Source organism: Cygnus olor, chromosome 2, assembly GCF_009769625.2.
Source record: "Cygnus olor isolate bCygOlo1 chromosome 2, bCygOlo1.pri.v2, whole genome shotgun sequence".
Classification (NCBI taxonomy): domain Eukaryota; kingdom Metazoa; phylum Chordata; class Aves; order Anseriformes; family Anatidae; genus Cygnus; species Cygnus olor.
The window spans coordinates 106,076,748-106,093,665 of NC_049170.1; the positions used below are offsets into that span (position 1 = coordinate 106,076,748).

The 16,918-nt window shown below is 38.7% G+C and overlaps 1 protein-coding gene across 1 annotated transcript in view; it reads left to right on the forward strand.

Moving 5' to 3' along the window:
• Window positions 1-16,918, forward strand: part of PIEZO2 (piezo type mechanosensitive ion channel component 2) — a 315,845-nt gene that overhangs the window by 181,589 nt on the left and 117,338 nt on the right. The window contains 4 exon segments of the mRNA XM_040549988.1: window positions 4,188-4,280; window positions 4,283-4,400; window positions 7,375-7,419; window positions 7,422-7,587. Of these exon segments, the coding sequence (XP_040405922.1) occupies window positions 4,188-4,280; window positions 4,283-4,400; window positions 7,375-7,419; window positions 7,422-7,587 (422 nt within the window).

Consider the following 16,918-nt stretch of genomic DNA (forward strand, 5'->3'; position numbering starts at 1 on the left):
TTACAGACACAATAGCAGTAAACACAGGTACAAAAGCAAGGAATGTTCTGAAGCAAGAATGGGCTTTTGGTTGGAGTTAGAGCTTCCTGTTAGTAAATATATCTCTGGGACTAGAGGATATCTTTATGTAGCAGTGTTTATACTGTACCAGATGAAACATGTAAAAGTTGGATGTTAATAAACCAGCCCCCAAAGTAGCTAATGGACATTCTGGCCCTGGCCGCAATCGTAGCTGCTGTAGCTGCCACAGAGGCGATACTGTTTCCTTGCCTGTGCTCTATCTCAATTTGGCAGTTTAAAAAAATGTTTTACAATAAATACTCCTGGGACTTGCACACGATTGCTGAAAAACCTAAACTGCATTTAGACTGTTTATAAAAAGTCCTGGGGCCCTGCTCTGCAGAGCAAAGGTCATGGAAACACATGTTTATGACTTCACAAATGCTCTATACTCCTTGAATGGAGAAGTTTATTTGATTTAATCAGCATCCACAGGGATCCTGTAATTGCATAATAAGTAATTTATTATGGAAGTAAAAGTATTTTTCTAACTGTAGCCTATGTAGCATGGGTTTGTAGCTTTGGACTAATCCACGTAGTAAAAAGAGCTTTGCAAAACAGCCTGACTGGAGTAATGGTGTTCTGTGATGAGCGTGTACTTGCATGGCTATTTAATCATCAGAAAGTGTTAAAACAACAGGCACATTATCACCATGCTGGATATAAAAGCTGTTCACTGTTTGCCTGCCATTGGCAATTTGAAGTGTTCAATGTGAAAAGCTGGAAAGCCATCGCAAGCTAATCCAGTTGGTTGGTGGTGGATATGAGACCGGGGGAATCCAAAGTTTGTCTTTTTGATATACATTGGAACATGGCCTTTCAGCTGCTTCAGAAAAGGAACACAGCCTTCCGGATACTTCACTTCACCTTGGATACCAAATTGCAAAGGGATATGTTTGTATACAAAAAGCGAAGCCTATAGTTGTTTTGCTCTCAAAGTCTTTTCACTGAAAATGAATGGCATGAATAAGACCACTGCGAGACAGAATAAGGGTAAGGACATCCTTAAAAGCACTTATGGATAGCAAACAGAGATGCAAAAACTGACCAAGTTTGTTAGCAGAAGCTAACCCCCTGATTTGTGCCCATTGCCTCTTGTGGTGCCCAGTAACCATACAAGAGGCAGCGGGCACAGGCTCTGAGCACCAGGCCGCACTTGTATGCTGTGCGGGTGGCCGAGCACTGGCACAGGCTGCCCAGAGAGGCCGTGGGGTCTCCTCATGGAGACCTTCAGAAGCCGCCTGGACGTGGTGCTGGGCACCCTGCTCTGGGTGGCCCTGCTGGGGCAGGGGGGCTGGGACAGGTGGCCCCCAGAGGGCCTGGCCAGCCTCGCCAAACTCATCAACTTTCAAGCTTTTAGCTATGCTTCCTCATATGAAAAGGAAAGTTTAGACCATCATCTCCTTCTGAGCAGTATCCTAGTTGAGTGAAGTAGTCTCCCTCCTAGTGCCTTTCCCTGGGCATGCTGTGTCATGTGTGTCAATACCAGATTATTAATATTGAACTGTTAAGACAAAATGTAGCCTAAAGATCCTTCTGATCAACGAAACAAGAGTGATTAGTCCTGTCAAGTAAAAAAAATATGATCATTTTTATCATGATAGGAAAAAAAAATATGATCCTTTTTATCATGATATGAAAATCTAAAAAAAAAATAATGATGACAGCAAGGTGTGAAATTCACCTTTCGGCACCTGCGATGAAGGGGAAAATACAGTAAAAGTTAAAGTCCCAGCTTTCATTGGGCTGTTTTTACATGATTTTCTTACTTCTCTGTCCTCTTATTTATTTTGAACTTTGAAAGTATAGTGTTTTTTCCTCCAATTTAGACTTGAAAATATTTTAATTTTGTTACATTATTCCCTGAAGAACTTTTTCTACTTCCATATGGATAATATATTTTTATTTTCTGTTGTGACTCTTCAGACTTTTATGTCTTGTTCCTGCATATGTATAGTGCTATCTCAGCAATTTAGACAGAACTCCTATTCACCTAATCTGTAGAAAATGTATGATTCTTATCTTCATGTTCAGTATAGATTCATGATATTTATACAGATACCTGTCCTCAAAATCTCCCTTGGAATATCTTATTTATTTTGAAATTATTCCTTTCACGTTATTTTAAGGAATTACACGTTTTAATGCCTGCTGTCTTTAGGACATTGAAAGCACTAGCTGAGGAAACAATGGTCTCCTTCACACAGGTCCTGTGTATAGCTGGAGAGCTGTTTCATAACTTCTAAATACCCAGCAATCCCACTGATTCTCTTTGGTTTGGGGTGTGAACACTGTTGAAAGTTTCACAGTTTACTGGAAAAATATTAAGCTAAAGGCACAGAGCAGTAGAGCCAGTCCAGGAAGAGCAGGACTGAGTGTAAGAGGACTAGGTGAGGAGCAGATTTATCTAGTAATTCCAGCCTAAGAAGAAGTGATCATTACTTTTGCCCTTCTCACTAAAACAGCTGTGGTAGAATTGAGAACAGTATCTATCATTCAGACTACTGTCGCCATTGTTTCTGACTATTTAAGTAGCTCCTGTCTAAACAGGAGCTCAGAAAGGAGCTGCAACAATGAACAGACTGTAAACTTCTTTGTGCTGCATGTCCTGAAATGCGTATAGTTAGTGAAATAGCCAGTTATGTCCAAGAGAAAGGTAGATTTCCCAGATCAGCCCTACTGTTTTTAATATATATTTCATTGTCTGTAAAATAGATGCTCTTGAGAATGAGCGGGCTTTTTCTGGGCATTCACAACATTGTTAATGCTCCAAAGTAGAAGGAGAAAGTTGGCACCAAGCTTAGAGGTGAAATAAAGGAGCCCAGAGAGAATTTTATTCCCTTTGGGAATCTACATAACGAAATGGTACTGAAGAATTTGGTTGAGTTAAGCAGGCTTAGAGTTCAGCTATTCCTACTGCAATCTTATCTGTCAGTGTGGAATATTTTGCTGCCAGAAGTCACCAATAAATATAACATTGCTATTCTAATGAAAAATATCAATAATCTCTCTTTCTCACTTTCACACACAAAGATACTTCTTGGCCAGAACATTAGCTAATATAAATTCAGATTAGTGCCAAAGAAGCTATGATGTATTACAGAGTGAGATTCTGGCTCAAAACTATTGCATTTATATATATTTATATATGTTTTTATATATATATAATATGTATATGTGCCCCTTTGTGCCCCTGTGAATGACTAATATTTCCATAAATGGTATCTCTGGGTGGGCCTCCTGCTAATCCTGGTGATTCTCACAGTGGGTTGATGATTTAGTCTGCATCACTCAAGCTCTGTATGTCTTCTGGTTTTCCAAGATACGATGGAGACTTGATGGTGAAGGCCACTGCCAAATCCGAACAAACTGCTCAAGTATGAGAGACCTTTTCCCATTTCCTTCTTTTCCTTTTTCCATTGTGCAGTTCTAAGCCACTGGTCTCATTTCCCATGCTAAGTTGTTGCAGATCACTCAAGCTTTCACTACTTCTCTCTTGTTGACTTTTTCTCCTGTTTTTTCAACATCAGCCAACCTCATCATTTCTCATTCTTTCCCTGAGTCTCTGCTGGATATAGTTTTTCTCTCCCAGCCTGCCCTTCTGTCACCCATGAGCTATCTGACCATTTATCTCAGCCCTTGTTGTTCTGTCTCAGATCACTCACACTCAGATTTTGCGTTAAAGTCTGAGAAAGGGTTGAAAAGGTAGGTTAGTTTAGGAGCATCAACCAGAAGGGCACTTTTGGTGAGTGTATGAAGCTTATACACAAAGCCATTGACCCAAAGAGGAGTTTGAGATTATAGATTGCAAGATGGAAAGAAAGCTGAGCAAACCAGATCAGATTTCATATGGAAATGAACATGCAGCCTGTTGTGCATGTGTAGGAAGACTGAAGTCTTTCTCAGAGACAACTCTTAACATCATTTTCTCTTGAGACAGATCTGAAGTGGGAGCCATCAATGTACAACTCTAGCTCCAGTACATCTTTCATAATTCTCTTGTTCCTTACATATAGTCAAAGACTATAAGAAGACTTCATTGTTAAATAATATATATATATATAATGTCGTATCTCTTTTTGTCTCTTTCTCTTGCATTCTCTCTTTTTTTACCCCTCCTTATTTAGGCTGTAAGAGAAAAGTTGGAGCCAGATGATGCTTTGATGTATGAAGAAGATCTGGATGATGAAGACGGTGTTGAAGCAGAATTTGAGGAAACGATGATAAATTAAAACTGCTGCGTAGAATCGCCTCCCTAGCATCCAAACTGAGGGAGTTTATTGGCAACATGATAACCACCACTGGAAAAGTTGTTGTTACAATTTTACTTGGTTCAGCAGGTTGGTGCATTTGAAAAATTTCCTCCAGAGCCCATTAGGACTATGCATTTAACAAATGAGTTTTCAGCGCTTTGGCACCTGCGGGAATAACATGGAAATTTTTAAGGGAAAAGAAATTGCTGCTGATTTTATTTAAATTAACTTTTTGGCAGGCATTGGAATACGCTGAATTGCTTATTTTTTTTTTTTTTTATGCTACTACTACTACGTGGACCTATCATTCCATATATGACTTATTACATTTTCTGTTATAACCAAATGGTGAGTGGTTGCATATATAAGTGACATAACATGAATTTATAGGTTTGGTACTGTCAGTTCCAAGTGTAAAAAGGAACTGTATTCGCATAGCCTTTAAAAAAAGAGAGAATGAAAGAGAGAGAGAAAGGGAGAAGAAAGAGAGAGAGAAAGAGAAAGAGAGAAAGAGAAGGAAGGAAGGATGGAAAGAAAAAGAAAGAAGGAAAGAAGTGATTAATAGGTGAACCCGATGTGTAACGAAAGTGATATCAGACTTCACAATGATTTTGATGTGACTTTAATGTTGGTTGGTAGAAGTAGCTTTTTGGATATGATACAGTAACATTGTATATAACATTTTCTTTAGTAATACATAATCAGCTACAGAGAGAAATGAAGTACACAAAATTATTGTTGTAGTAAATTAATTGAAATATGTTCCTGCAGTTGTAAATTAGCATTTATCTGCCTACTGTGATGTTTGAACAGGATGCCTACATATGAAGTATAAGTGTATACGTAACACAGAAGTATGCTAGAATATAAAATATAAAAAGGTGGTATACAGTGTTTTAGATGACAAGGACAGGACTGATGTGGATTTTTTTGGTAAGGCAGGCTCTTTCACTAATGCAAACTCATCTGACAGCCCTACATGTAGCCAAATTCAAAGTAATAAGTCTAAAAAGGGGAAAAAGTAGGCTATGTGGATCACTGTGGAGAGTGACATCAGGCAAGGGGAGATGCCATGAAAAAGGATGGCTGACAGGTATAGGCAAATGAAAATTATTTCAGTGCCTTTCTGAAGTGCATGAGTATAAACAAAACATAACCCATGGAGGACGAAGCAGAAGTATCACACAGAAGTGGTAGGAGGCATTTTCTTCAGGGTGGCATTGGGCAGCTTGTCTGCGTAATTCCAAAACACACTGAGGACTGGGAGGTGTTCAAAGGAAAGTTACAAAAAGGGCTTGAGGTCTGGGAAGCCTATATTCCAGAGAGAGACCTCAAGCTTAATTAGTTAAATACTTCCTTATTCACTGTGCCAAGAAAAAAAATATATATATATATGAATGATGGTTTGATTGCAGTCTGAAAGTACTGACAAGGGTACAAAGAACCTACATATTTGTGGCAGACATTTAATCTAGCAGAAGTTATAATGTGATCCAATATTTAAAAGAATTTGAGACCGGAAATAAATTTTGAATTTTTCACAGCCAGAGTAATTTGCCATATAAACAACTTATTTATGGATATTGCATATTCTCCTTCTCCTAAAGTGTTTAAATTAAGACAAAGTATCTCTTTGAAGGAAGAAAAGATACAGTTATAGGCTTGCAGAAATTATTGGGTAAAATTTTATATCCTGCATTACTGAGACAGTCAGAATAGATGATCCGTGTGGTTCTGTCGTGCTTTTAAAACTGCAAGCCTATGGAAAAGCCAGCAGATTATATGCCAGAGCAGAAACAAACACCCTAGGCTAAAGACATGGTCTGAAGCATGATGTAAAAGGTTGCAAGAATGAAACTCAAGCAAAATTACCGTGAATAAGGATGCTTATAGTACACATTTTGCCCAGCATCCCATGCTTGTGGCCAACTTTGACAATTTCTGCCATTAAATTCCAGAGTGAAGCCCCCTGCCTTCTGAGACCCTTTCTGTCCCTGCTGCCTTGCAAGGACTCTGCTCTATGAAGGCTGGGGACAGAAATGTTTGGGGCTACCATTCGGGCATGTCATAAGTCTGTCAGGGACTGACCCTGACCCCTGGAGCACACAGAGCAAAGGTAGCTGTGCCATACCGGAGCCACGGGGCACCGGGAACCTGCAGATCTGTCCTGAAGGAAGGCAGTGTTCAGATGCAGTAGTAAAGAAGTTAAAAGTAAGTGGGGGCAGCCATCCCTACATAGTTCTCTTAGCTTCAGTACTGTTACTTCAGTGACCTCACTGAACTGCTAAGCTGGGATGTTAGCGGTCTATATCATTTCTCCTGGTTTCCACTCCGGACATGTATATCTTTCTGCTCATCATTTCTTTTGTGGGATCATACAGAGCATCAGATCTCCTTCACCAATCAGACTTTTTCACAAGTGAAATACTCTTGTTACTTGTGTAAGAGCAAAATCAATATACATAGGTAAGACAGCAGAGTACTTTTCATATGCAAATTACAAGTTTCTATGAGTTAAAAGTCAAAAGAATAAAAAATCTACTGAATATTTTCTAGATACCTTTTATTTTCAGTATATGTATCAGTTTTTTTTTCATTTTTAATAGCTCAAGATATCTCAAGATTTATATGACAAGGCTTTCACTGTTCATCCATCATGCAATTTTAGCATCTTGTACTTGCAGTTCATTTTGAAATCCAATATGCCAGTGCTCTCAGGCACAGTGTCTCCATTGGCTGGCCTTGCGGCCACATTTCTGGCTTTCTCCATCCTTTGCAAAACGTCTTTACAAATGTGAGAGAAGATTTCATCTTGGAGCAAGGTCTGAAGGGTGGTTGTGTACAAAGGTCAAAGGTACGGAATAAGTGAATCGAGCAAAAAGAAAAAAAACGAAAAAGATCCTTTTAGTCTCCCAGCCAATAGCAGTCTTAAGAGCTAATTCTAATAATTAGCATAAACCTAACTAGATTAAGTTGTTTAATACACTTGTCAGACATAAGTATTAACTAAATGCTGGTGTTTCCCACACTTTTCTAACCCTTCACGTTTTTGTTTTGACAGGTATGATGGTGCCATCTTTGACCTCAGCTGTGTATTTCTTGGTATTTTGGGCCTGTGCACATGGTGGTCCTGTTGCCAAGTATTTGATCCGCTGATATTCAGCTGTCTGTGTGTATTAATGGCTATATTCAGTGCGGGGCACATAATTGGACTTTATCTGTACCAGCTACAGTTCTTCCAGGAGGTTGTTCCACCAAAAGATTTCTACGCCAGGTGAGAGAAATCCCTTTCCTTGTTTAGTTGTGGACATATGATGCAATGCTCTGTTATCACATGTTGATGCAGATGGTCTTCCACATAATGCTTTGACAAATTTTCTGTGTAACTTTGGGAAACATCATGTTCAGTCTTTGAAGAGTGGAAGTAAAACAGGCTGAATATTTTGGATGATACAATGGTGACAGTCCTGTCTGGGCAATTGTATACAGAGGGCTGGGGCAGGTTAGGAGGGCAAGGTGATTTTATTATTATTATTTTATATTTTTTTATTTTTTATTTTAGTGAGGCTCAGATGTGAGTGAGAAGGATTGACTAAGACAGGAGATAAAGGAACCAGTGGCAGGTATTGATGCAAAGGCAGTGTATGCATGTACATTTTTGTTAGAGGAAAAGAAATATTCTGAGGTCTAACATAGTAGTGTCTTAACTGAGGCAAAATGAAATGTGTGGCACCATCCTTGTGTGCAGAGACTGAGGGCTGCTGTGGTACTTCATCTGCTGTGCATAATACTAGACTGTTAATATAAAAATTCTCTGTGGTCATGCAGAACATGCTGATCTTATGTTCATACCAACAGCTGCATCACTTCTGGGTCAAAAAGCAAATTAATTTCTAGTTACTGCCGCAGTAAATATTGAATGGATCTGACTGCCGACCCTTTAATTTTTTTTATGTGCTTTTATACTGAAGTCTAAAAGAAGATGAAGTAATGGATGTGTTTTATTCCTTACTATTTTTTTTTCCTGCTGAATTATGACTGCAAATTGTTTTAATGGTATGTGTTTATAGTCCTGTAGTGTTTCCTTAAATTAAATTAAGTATAAAACTTATTTTTATTTCTAGTAAGCCTATTGTTCCTTATAAGTATTATAAGTTGAAAGTGAAGGGATATCAGACGTACCGGGGTGAATCAATTAGTGATTTATATCTCAGTGTACTTCATTAAGAGCCGTAAAAATGAGCTGCTTAGCTACACTAGTTGGTACTTTAATACTTATTTTGACATTTTATTTAGTACAGATTAATAAATCTGTGTTCTGTGATGTTGGAATTGCTGACTGGAGGAGGCTGATTTTGGAGGGCATAGCATTACTAGGAAAATCAGAAAAGGTCTACTTTGTTTACGTTCTTTTGTGCCACCTAGAGGTCAATATAGGAGAATGGATGATTTCTAGCAGTTCTGAGTTGCTAAAATACTCACAACTTCCCTAAAATCTTCATGTTACTTTCTCTGTGTATTAATAAAGAAACAAAATTCTTATCTATCTACATACGAAGTTATCATCTCACAAGGTTTTATCACCAGACAGCAGTAAAATTTTATCTGGAGAGGAAGTATGTTTCACAACATTTTTGCTATAAAAAATCTTCAGATGCATCATTTGTAAAAGTTCTTCTCTTCTTTTTAATATTTTTGTTACTAATTTTAACTTCCTTTAATTTTCAATTAATTTAGTCTTAAGCTTAGTTCCTATGTTAGGTTATTTTTGTAAATTTTACAGATTATGATTAAATTTCATTCAGTGAAAATATAGCACTTGTATTAGTCACTATTTTTTGAAATCAAAAGTAAGCTTGCAAGAAAATTATCTTTACTTCACTGAAGCACCTTCAGAGTGTGGATAAAAAAAATTTTCATGTTGGGCTTTGGAACATTTATTGATCTTGCTAGTTTTTGTAAGCAAAAATCATGTAATCTTATTGTAGACTTCGTCTTGAAATGGTACTGTTGTGTACTGTCTTTTATACATATAACATGAAGAACTGATGTTCTAAATTACATAGGAAATTGTATTGGAACGTGACTTCAACAAGAGGTGTGGTGATTATATTCTTTCTTTACTCGTGGTTTGTGTGTGAATTTTCTTGATCTGCTTTTAGGGAGATGTGATTGAAGAGCATCAAGACAGGTGTTATCAGTGCTTGGAGGTGCAAATCTGAGTGTCAGAAAAGCCACTAATAAGGTTTTAATGATTAGAGTAGGACTCAGATGTAAGCAGAGGCTAGAGGAGAGGAAAAATGAGAGACACGTACTGGAATGGTACAGAAAAAATATTTTAGCATTTCTCATCCTAGAAGAAATTTGATACCTTGCTATTTTATCTACCATCTTGGTTTAAAGTGAAGCTAAATATTCAGAGTTCCCTTTAATATTAGTGGGTGGCTTTCATGGGTAAATTATATGCTGAGAAAAGAATCTGATTCTCAGTATTTTTCTCTGCTATTCTCACCCAGAACATGCTATTGCCTGTTTTTTGCAAAAAAGAGTACAGAAGATTGTTCTATACTTACTCAGCTGTATGAACTCTCCTTATTTAGTTGAAAAATATTCACTGTATGCAAAAATTTGCAACAGGTACATGTAATTGCATGCGTTAGCTTTAGGGCCATTATAAATGGACCTTTATCTGTAAATGAAGGGGAAAGGAATCATAAAGAAGGGCTTTTATTTCTCTGGGAAGTTTTGAGGGCTGTCCCCCAGGTTAAACTCTCCTCAGATGCAAGACAGATGTGAAAATTACTGCTGTTGGGCTATTGGTGTATATTTTCTCTCTTTGCAGAGCATAAGGCTAAGATTGGTATTTCTGGGTTTGAGATCTCAGGTTTGTAAGAAATGTGCAAGTTTGTTTCTGCTCCACAAAAATGTGTTGTCTCTGAATACTAATGCATTCAGTTCACCACTGTGTCGATTGATTTCAGACTAGATTATGTTAAATTATACCTAAACAAGCTGGAAAATTCTCAAGTTAATATTTTCCAGCTTAGGTTTGCATCATGCTTGGGCTGCTTCTTCCTTTTAAAAATGCTTCAACTCAAAATTCAGCAGTTGTGACTACAGGAAGTGACTGAACAGTGTCACCAGAGGAAAGTAGTTTTCTTGAAAGGGGGTGGTCTGAAATAAAACCAGGGAAATATATCCCCTCTGGTGAACTTAGATGTTTTGCCCTGGAACCTTATGGGATTCTGTAAACAAACTACCTCCACTGTTGCCCTGCAATAGGATATTGTGATAAACACAGCCCTGTGTATTGCCATATTGCTGTTATCAAATGTAAAGACACTGATCTTCTTGTACAAAGTCTGAAATCTACTATAGTGACGTTCTGGTTCTGCTATGGACAATACAGAAATGACATAAGCACAAACACACTTAAATGCCATCCAGTGCGCAATGGAGTCTGCAGATTGAAGAATATATAGGGTACTGAAAATCTGAAGTATAGCCGCTGTGTCAGGGACAGGCACACTAGTGGTGAGCTTTTATGAAGCTTCCTCTGCTGCTTACAGTCTTTCTTCTGCAGACCAGCCCATAGTAGAGAAGTGAGTAGCTGTCATTCAAGGCAATGCCCTGACTGCCTTGGAAAGAGTGGTCCTAAGTGGCTCAGGGGGACTGGTGTCAACAAGGCCAAATTGGCCTCTCTGTTAGGTGTTATCTAGTTGCTTAAGTTAACACTGGTTATATGCTAACCCACCTCTGCCAAATAAAGTGTTCGCACTCCTTCTATACCCCCATTTAAATATTTACCTCTGTGTTGACTTGCTGCTCTATTGCCGATTGGTGATTTGCAGAGGTGGGAAAACAATAGCAAGAAGTATCCATTTAAAACAAAATTCTGAAAATATCATATTTCTGCCCATAAAATTATTTTCACCTGATTTAATAAAAACAAGTCAATGAGCTAAAATGACTTTGGAAATTATGTACACGGTGTTACAGCCTGAAAAATATGCAATAATGTTTGCCATTTTTCAGATTGCTGCCTCCTTTCTTCCTGATGATGTTTATTTTGGCAAAAAGGATGTAATTAGGGCAATGATAAGGCCTTGCCAACATGAAGAAATAAGATCAGTGCAGTGGTATGAAGTTTATCCTGAGCTAGTAAGTTATTCCTGTCCAAAACTTTGTTTGTGAGTGTGTTTGTTTCAAGATCCAGTAATCAGATGTAAGTTAAAACCTATGTGCTTTCTTAGAGTTTTAGATCTGTCTTACATTGCGTTTAGTTTTCAGGCAAGTAATGTTTGAAATAGTTTAGGTAAAAATGGTGTCATCTGTGGGAAGTCATCACGCTTATGAAGTGAGGCAAACCTGGAAGTCCAGGGAGTATCAGCCACTTGACAGTAGGACGTACTTCACAACTTCTTTAAGTGAATGGGAATTTGGAATTACACAGCTGATAGCTTCATTGCAATCTGAATGGGAAAGTCTAATCTAAGGCTTTTCAACAGGAAATTTTCTTCTGAAGGGTGCCTATAAATCTCTTCAAGGAGAGGATTTTTAAATAGGGTTTGTGGTGATAATTAGTAACAAGCTTTGGTAAGACAGAGTGTTTGAAGTTCATTTATGTATCTTATATTAAGCTGCCCTTTGGCTGGACAGCTTTTGTGCCTTCTGACTGATTTTTTTTCAGTCACTTACCACCATGGCACTACAACACCCACTGCAAGTGCACAGACCTCTGGAGATGTGCGGTACTGCTCTGCCCTTGTTCCGTTTCCATCTTCCTCTGTCAGCAAAGGCACACTTTGTGCTTGCAGAGTGAGTTCCAAACCATGCCGTGATGGCCACTGCTTTTGTCACTCTGATTGGTTTGGGTTTGAGAACAAGGATTTCTCTCTTGCAAAACTTAGCTAATCGATGTTACTCTTATGAGAGTTTTGCAGCTGAATTTCATATTAGCTACGTAATGCACCACAGCATAAGAGACTGTTAATATCACTTAGAAGGCTTTAGTTTATATGCTTTCTTAGAGCTTTATCTTCAGTTTCATTATCTGTATATTTTTAATTATCTTGCAAAGGAAGTGAATGATTCTGTTAACAGCTTTAGAAATGCAAGTTCAGATTACTGTTGACAAAAGACAGCAATCATCCTTGCTATTATTGTAATCACTTTCTAAACTATGAGTAGCCCAGGGCAAGTGCAGCTCTGAATTGTGTGATTCTGCAAAGGATACTTTATCCAAGGTTTTTGTGGCACCATACAAAGCAAGTTTCTCAATATCATGTTAGAAAACACTTCTGTACTACACAGTAAACAGTCCATTTTCTATCAGCTGAACCTTTAGAGTCCTCATTATAATATAATTTCATATTATCTACCTAATAATCTACATATGGTGTCCAAAAATATTCAAAGACTGCCACAGTTGAGACAGTCTTCCCATGTGTTTGCTTTTGTTTAATGTGGGATGGGTATGTTCACTAGCCTTTCCTTTGGTAGGAGCATTTGTCTCCTCTCTACAGGGATACTATTTTTTTCAAAAAGAAAAAAGAGCTTAGATTTTCATATGATTGAGAAAACTGTTACTTTTTTGTCAGATATAATTGAAGCTGACCAGATTTCATTAGGAAAAGGTCATATATAAAAGCCCTTGTGCACGGGCAGCACAACTGCACAAACTTTATTTCTGAAAACCAGACTATAATCTCATGAGCAACCATGGCAGATAACAACGAGGTGGACAGTTGAGACTGTTCATTACAACAAAGTAGAGCAATACAACAGGGATTAAGATGGGGAAAAAAAATCAGAACAAGAACAAGAAAGCTTGGAGGAGGAGATCTGTAACAGTTCTTGATGGCTTCAATTTATGATGAAATCTATCTTAAATATACACAAGATAAACTATATCTTAAAATCTGAAAATTGTTGTATTGCTGTTACTCAATTAACGTAGCTACATAAAGAGGGTTTGTAGGTAAGTGCAACCTGAAAACTGGGGAACATCCTCTAGGGAAACTTTTTTGGGAGTTGCTTATTTTTATTTTTTATTTTCAGCTAGGTTTTCAGCTAATGCCATTTCTTTTTGATTGGTAAAGAGACCACATAACCCAGTTTCAGTCAGTGTAGTGGACCAGGGTCTTTGTCTTAACAATATTCCCACGAGTCATACCCTGGATTTCTGAATTCAGACTTTTATTTACTAGAACAGTAAGAAAACTGGGGGTGTTTTGGAAGGTAGAGATGCTTTACATTCTTCCTGTGGGACCCAGACAGACAGGCATAATGTGGAATGAGTGGACTTGATGGGAGTCCTAGGGAAGTGGTGAAGATTCTCTATGACCTGGAGCATTTCCATTTCAACAGTCAGTTTGCTGATGGAGGCAGAAACAGAATACTAGGAAAAAATAGCTGCTCTTAAAGCACTTGAAGCCAAATGCTAGAACTCATTATTGTATCTTCATTATGCCTGCCCTGCCTCTTACTGTGCCCTCCCTCCCAGTGAAAGCCCAAGCCCATTTGGTTAACATGAAAAAAAATAAGGGACAAGGAGTGCTGTCTTAGATTTAGCAGCTCTGATGAATCATTTATATTTGTTCCCATAAATTTCATTGTTATAATGCTTCAGATGTCTATCACTCACAGAAATTTTCACAATGTGTCCATGGGAAAACCTTGGGAAAATGAGTTATTCTTCTACCAAGAAAAAAATAGAGTTTATAAAAAATAAAAATAAAAGAAAAAGGGAGGGTTGCAAACTTTTGCTAAATCCCCAAGTAAAAAGTCACTTACCACTCACGTTCAGAAGCACTTTCATTATGAACTACCTGAACTGTAGTTTCAGAATAGGAAAAAGTGAAATCTCAGCCATACAGATGGTGATGGTTCTCTGTTAATTAGCAATGCAGGAGAACCCATGGTGGGGGTAATCCTGACTGCACAGTGAAAGGGTGCTCCAGTCCTGCTCCTCTCTGTGCTCTTGCAGCTAGAGCAGTCCCACTTGGAGCTTCCACTGTCCTGCTGCTGGCGCATCGCGCCTTGCTCAGCTGCAGGCTGAGCTAATGAATTGCAAAGAAATCCCATCAACAGCATAGCATTTGCCGATTTGGAGCTTTTACAGCAGAGTTCACACATCTTTACACATAACAAAATCTGTGAGGTTCAAAGCTCATTTTGTTTCATAAAACCCATTTAATTTTCATGTCAGATTTTCTTTCTTTTAAAGAAGACGAAGGGATGCAAACCCATAGCAGGGGACAGTTCTGTAGCATGTATCATATGTCTGATTTACTCCTCCACACATTTGGTTTCCTGACTGCAGTACAGATTCAGCAGTACAGGTTAACCTCTTGGCTTCTGACCCCCTCTGCTCCTCTGAAGATACCAGGGAACCCAGCACATGCAGACCCCTCTCAGAAGGGATCCCCATAGGAAAGAGTCTGTCCAAAGTGTGTTTAAAGGTTGACTGGCTTTAAAAACTGCAAACAGCGTTTTCAAACTAAAAGGCTGGGGACTATAGCTTCATTTTCACGTAGTTCAATAACTGGTTTAAAGCTGTCTTTTGTATTCAGTGACCTAATTAACATCTTCTTTATGCTGTTTCATTACTTGTGAATGCGATTATGAACATGAAAAGTGTTGCCTCCCTTGATCCATTCACTTCAACAGGATAAAGTTAGCAGTATTCTCTTCAGTCTCTTCTCACCAGAAATTACAAGATTTCATCCCTTTGCTTATGGATTGTGCAAATTCCCCATGAGGCTTTGAACTTTGAATGGGCTGTCTAGCCCCCACTTCACTGAACAAGGAAGGTAAATAAAATTGCAAATGAAGTTGCATAAACCTAGTGAAGAAATTTTATTTTTATGATAGGCTAGTAACAACAGGCTGCTCTGAAATAGGTGGGATTAGCAATACTATCCTCTACATCATTTACAGGGACACCTATAGCCAGGGATGATGAGTCATTACCTGAAGTAATGACAGCACAGCAAAAGAGTTGAAAATAAGAGTTAAAAAAGGAATAATGGAAAATTCATAGGAAGTCTTCTAAACGTCTCCATTAAGTTTGTTTCACCCTTCATATGAGGAAGAAGGTACTGGTCCTACATACCTTAATATTCTTTCATTCCTTTTCAGTGGTTTTACCTCACTGGAACAGGCTGGGTGGTTTATAGCAAAAACTGCTACAAGGTGACTGACAAAGAAAGGGTCCTATTTACTGAATCTGGCTCAGGATTTCTTTCAAAATTATCTTTTGATAGACGAAAAATAATTTAATTTTGCCTGTTCTGAGTTTCTCACTGTTAGCCATCCCAATAGTACTGTCTGGAAAATCCAAATGCAACAGGAGAACCACTGGTGATGTTCCCAGGTCAGGTGCAGCAAGAAATCCTTGGAGGTATTGCAACCTGCTCAGTCCTGTGAGAATTCCAGCGTTGTGTCTGCCACACAGGCACTCAGAGGTTTCATCCAAAATGAATTCACCTCTTTCAGTGCTTATTCAGAAGAAAATCCTGGAGATTTGCTTATTAGTTGGCATGTAAGAGATGTGCATGCTGTGCTTGCTTTATAGCAGAGTTGTACTCAGCATTCAGTTAAAATTGTTTAGCTCAGTTTTTGGTGGAAATCCAGTATGACAACAGGGAAATCAGTGTAAACTTACCAGTTTTACTAGGGAGAATTTGTAGCCCTTGCTGATTTCACTTGGTGTATACCATCTCTTGATTATACCCATCTCTTTTCAGTGCATACTGGTAGTTCCTTAAAATCATCAAATTCTTGTTTGTGCCAGGATTTACGGCATGTTTGAAACTCTCTAGGAAGAGCAACAGATGAACTAGTAAGTAGACTGCAGAACTTTTTTCTGGCAGCTTGGCAGTGGCTCTCCATCCTCACAGTGGAGCCGTTGGCATTCACCGTAACCCTTGCCCCACACCAAGGTGCCAATTCAGCCTCAGAGAAGCAGGCACAACTTTATTCATGGTTACTGGTGTTGCACTGCAGGTGATTGACTTCTCTCTGTCTTCCCCTTGACTAGGAAAGGGATGCAAACCAAAAGGCACTCTGAGGGCCTTGTAAAGAACACCACGGGATGTAAACCAGATGTACTTTAAAAACAGCATTCTGCACACAGGAGAGACAGGTTTTCCCTTGTTGGTTCCCGTTAGTGCAGGAGGGGGAGGTCTTGGCATTCCCAACAACATGTACTGTATCCGGAAACCGAACTAGACTGCAAACATAAAATCAGTCACCATTTCATGACATATGCTGGCAAGTTGCCACTTCTTTGCGTCTTCTGCCCCCAGATAGCTGTGCATTAATGTAAGAAGATCAGAAGGTGCCTGCTTCTTCAGATTCATTGAGATGTTGAGGGTAGAAGGAATGGAGAGAGGTGACAAAGATTTTACGAGTGCCACTGTGCCACGACAAATTTGCATGTTTGACTGAACTGGGTGTGCAATCACTCATCTCAGAGCCTTCCCACTTTTGCACCCCCTCAGACAACTTGGGCCCCCAACACACCTCTGTACTAAAAGAAGCCCTGTTCACAGTCAGCAAGAGATGGATCTCACCTTACACGCTATGTATCTTATGATTTC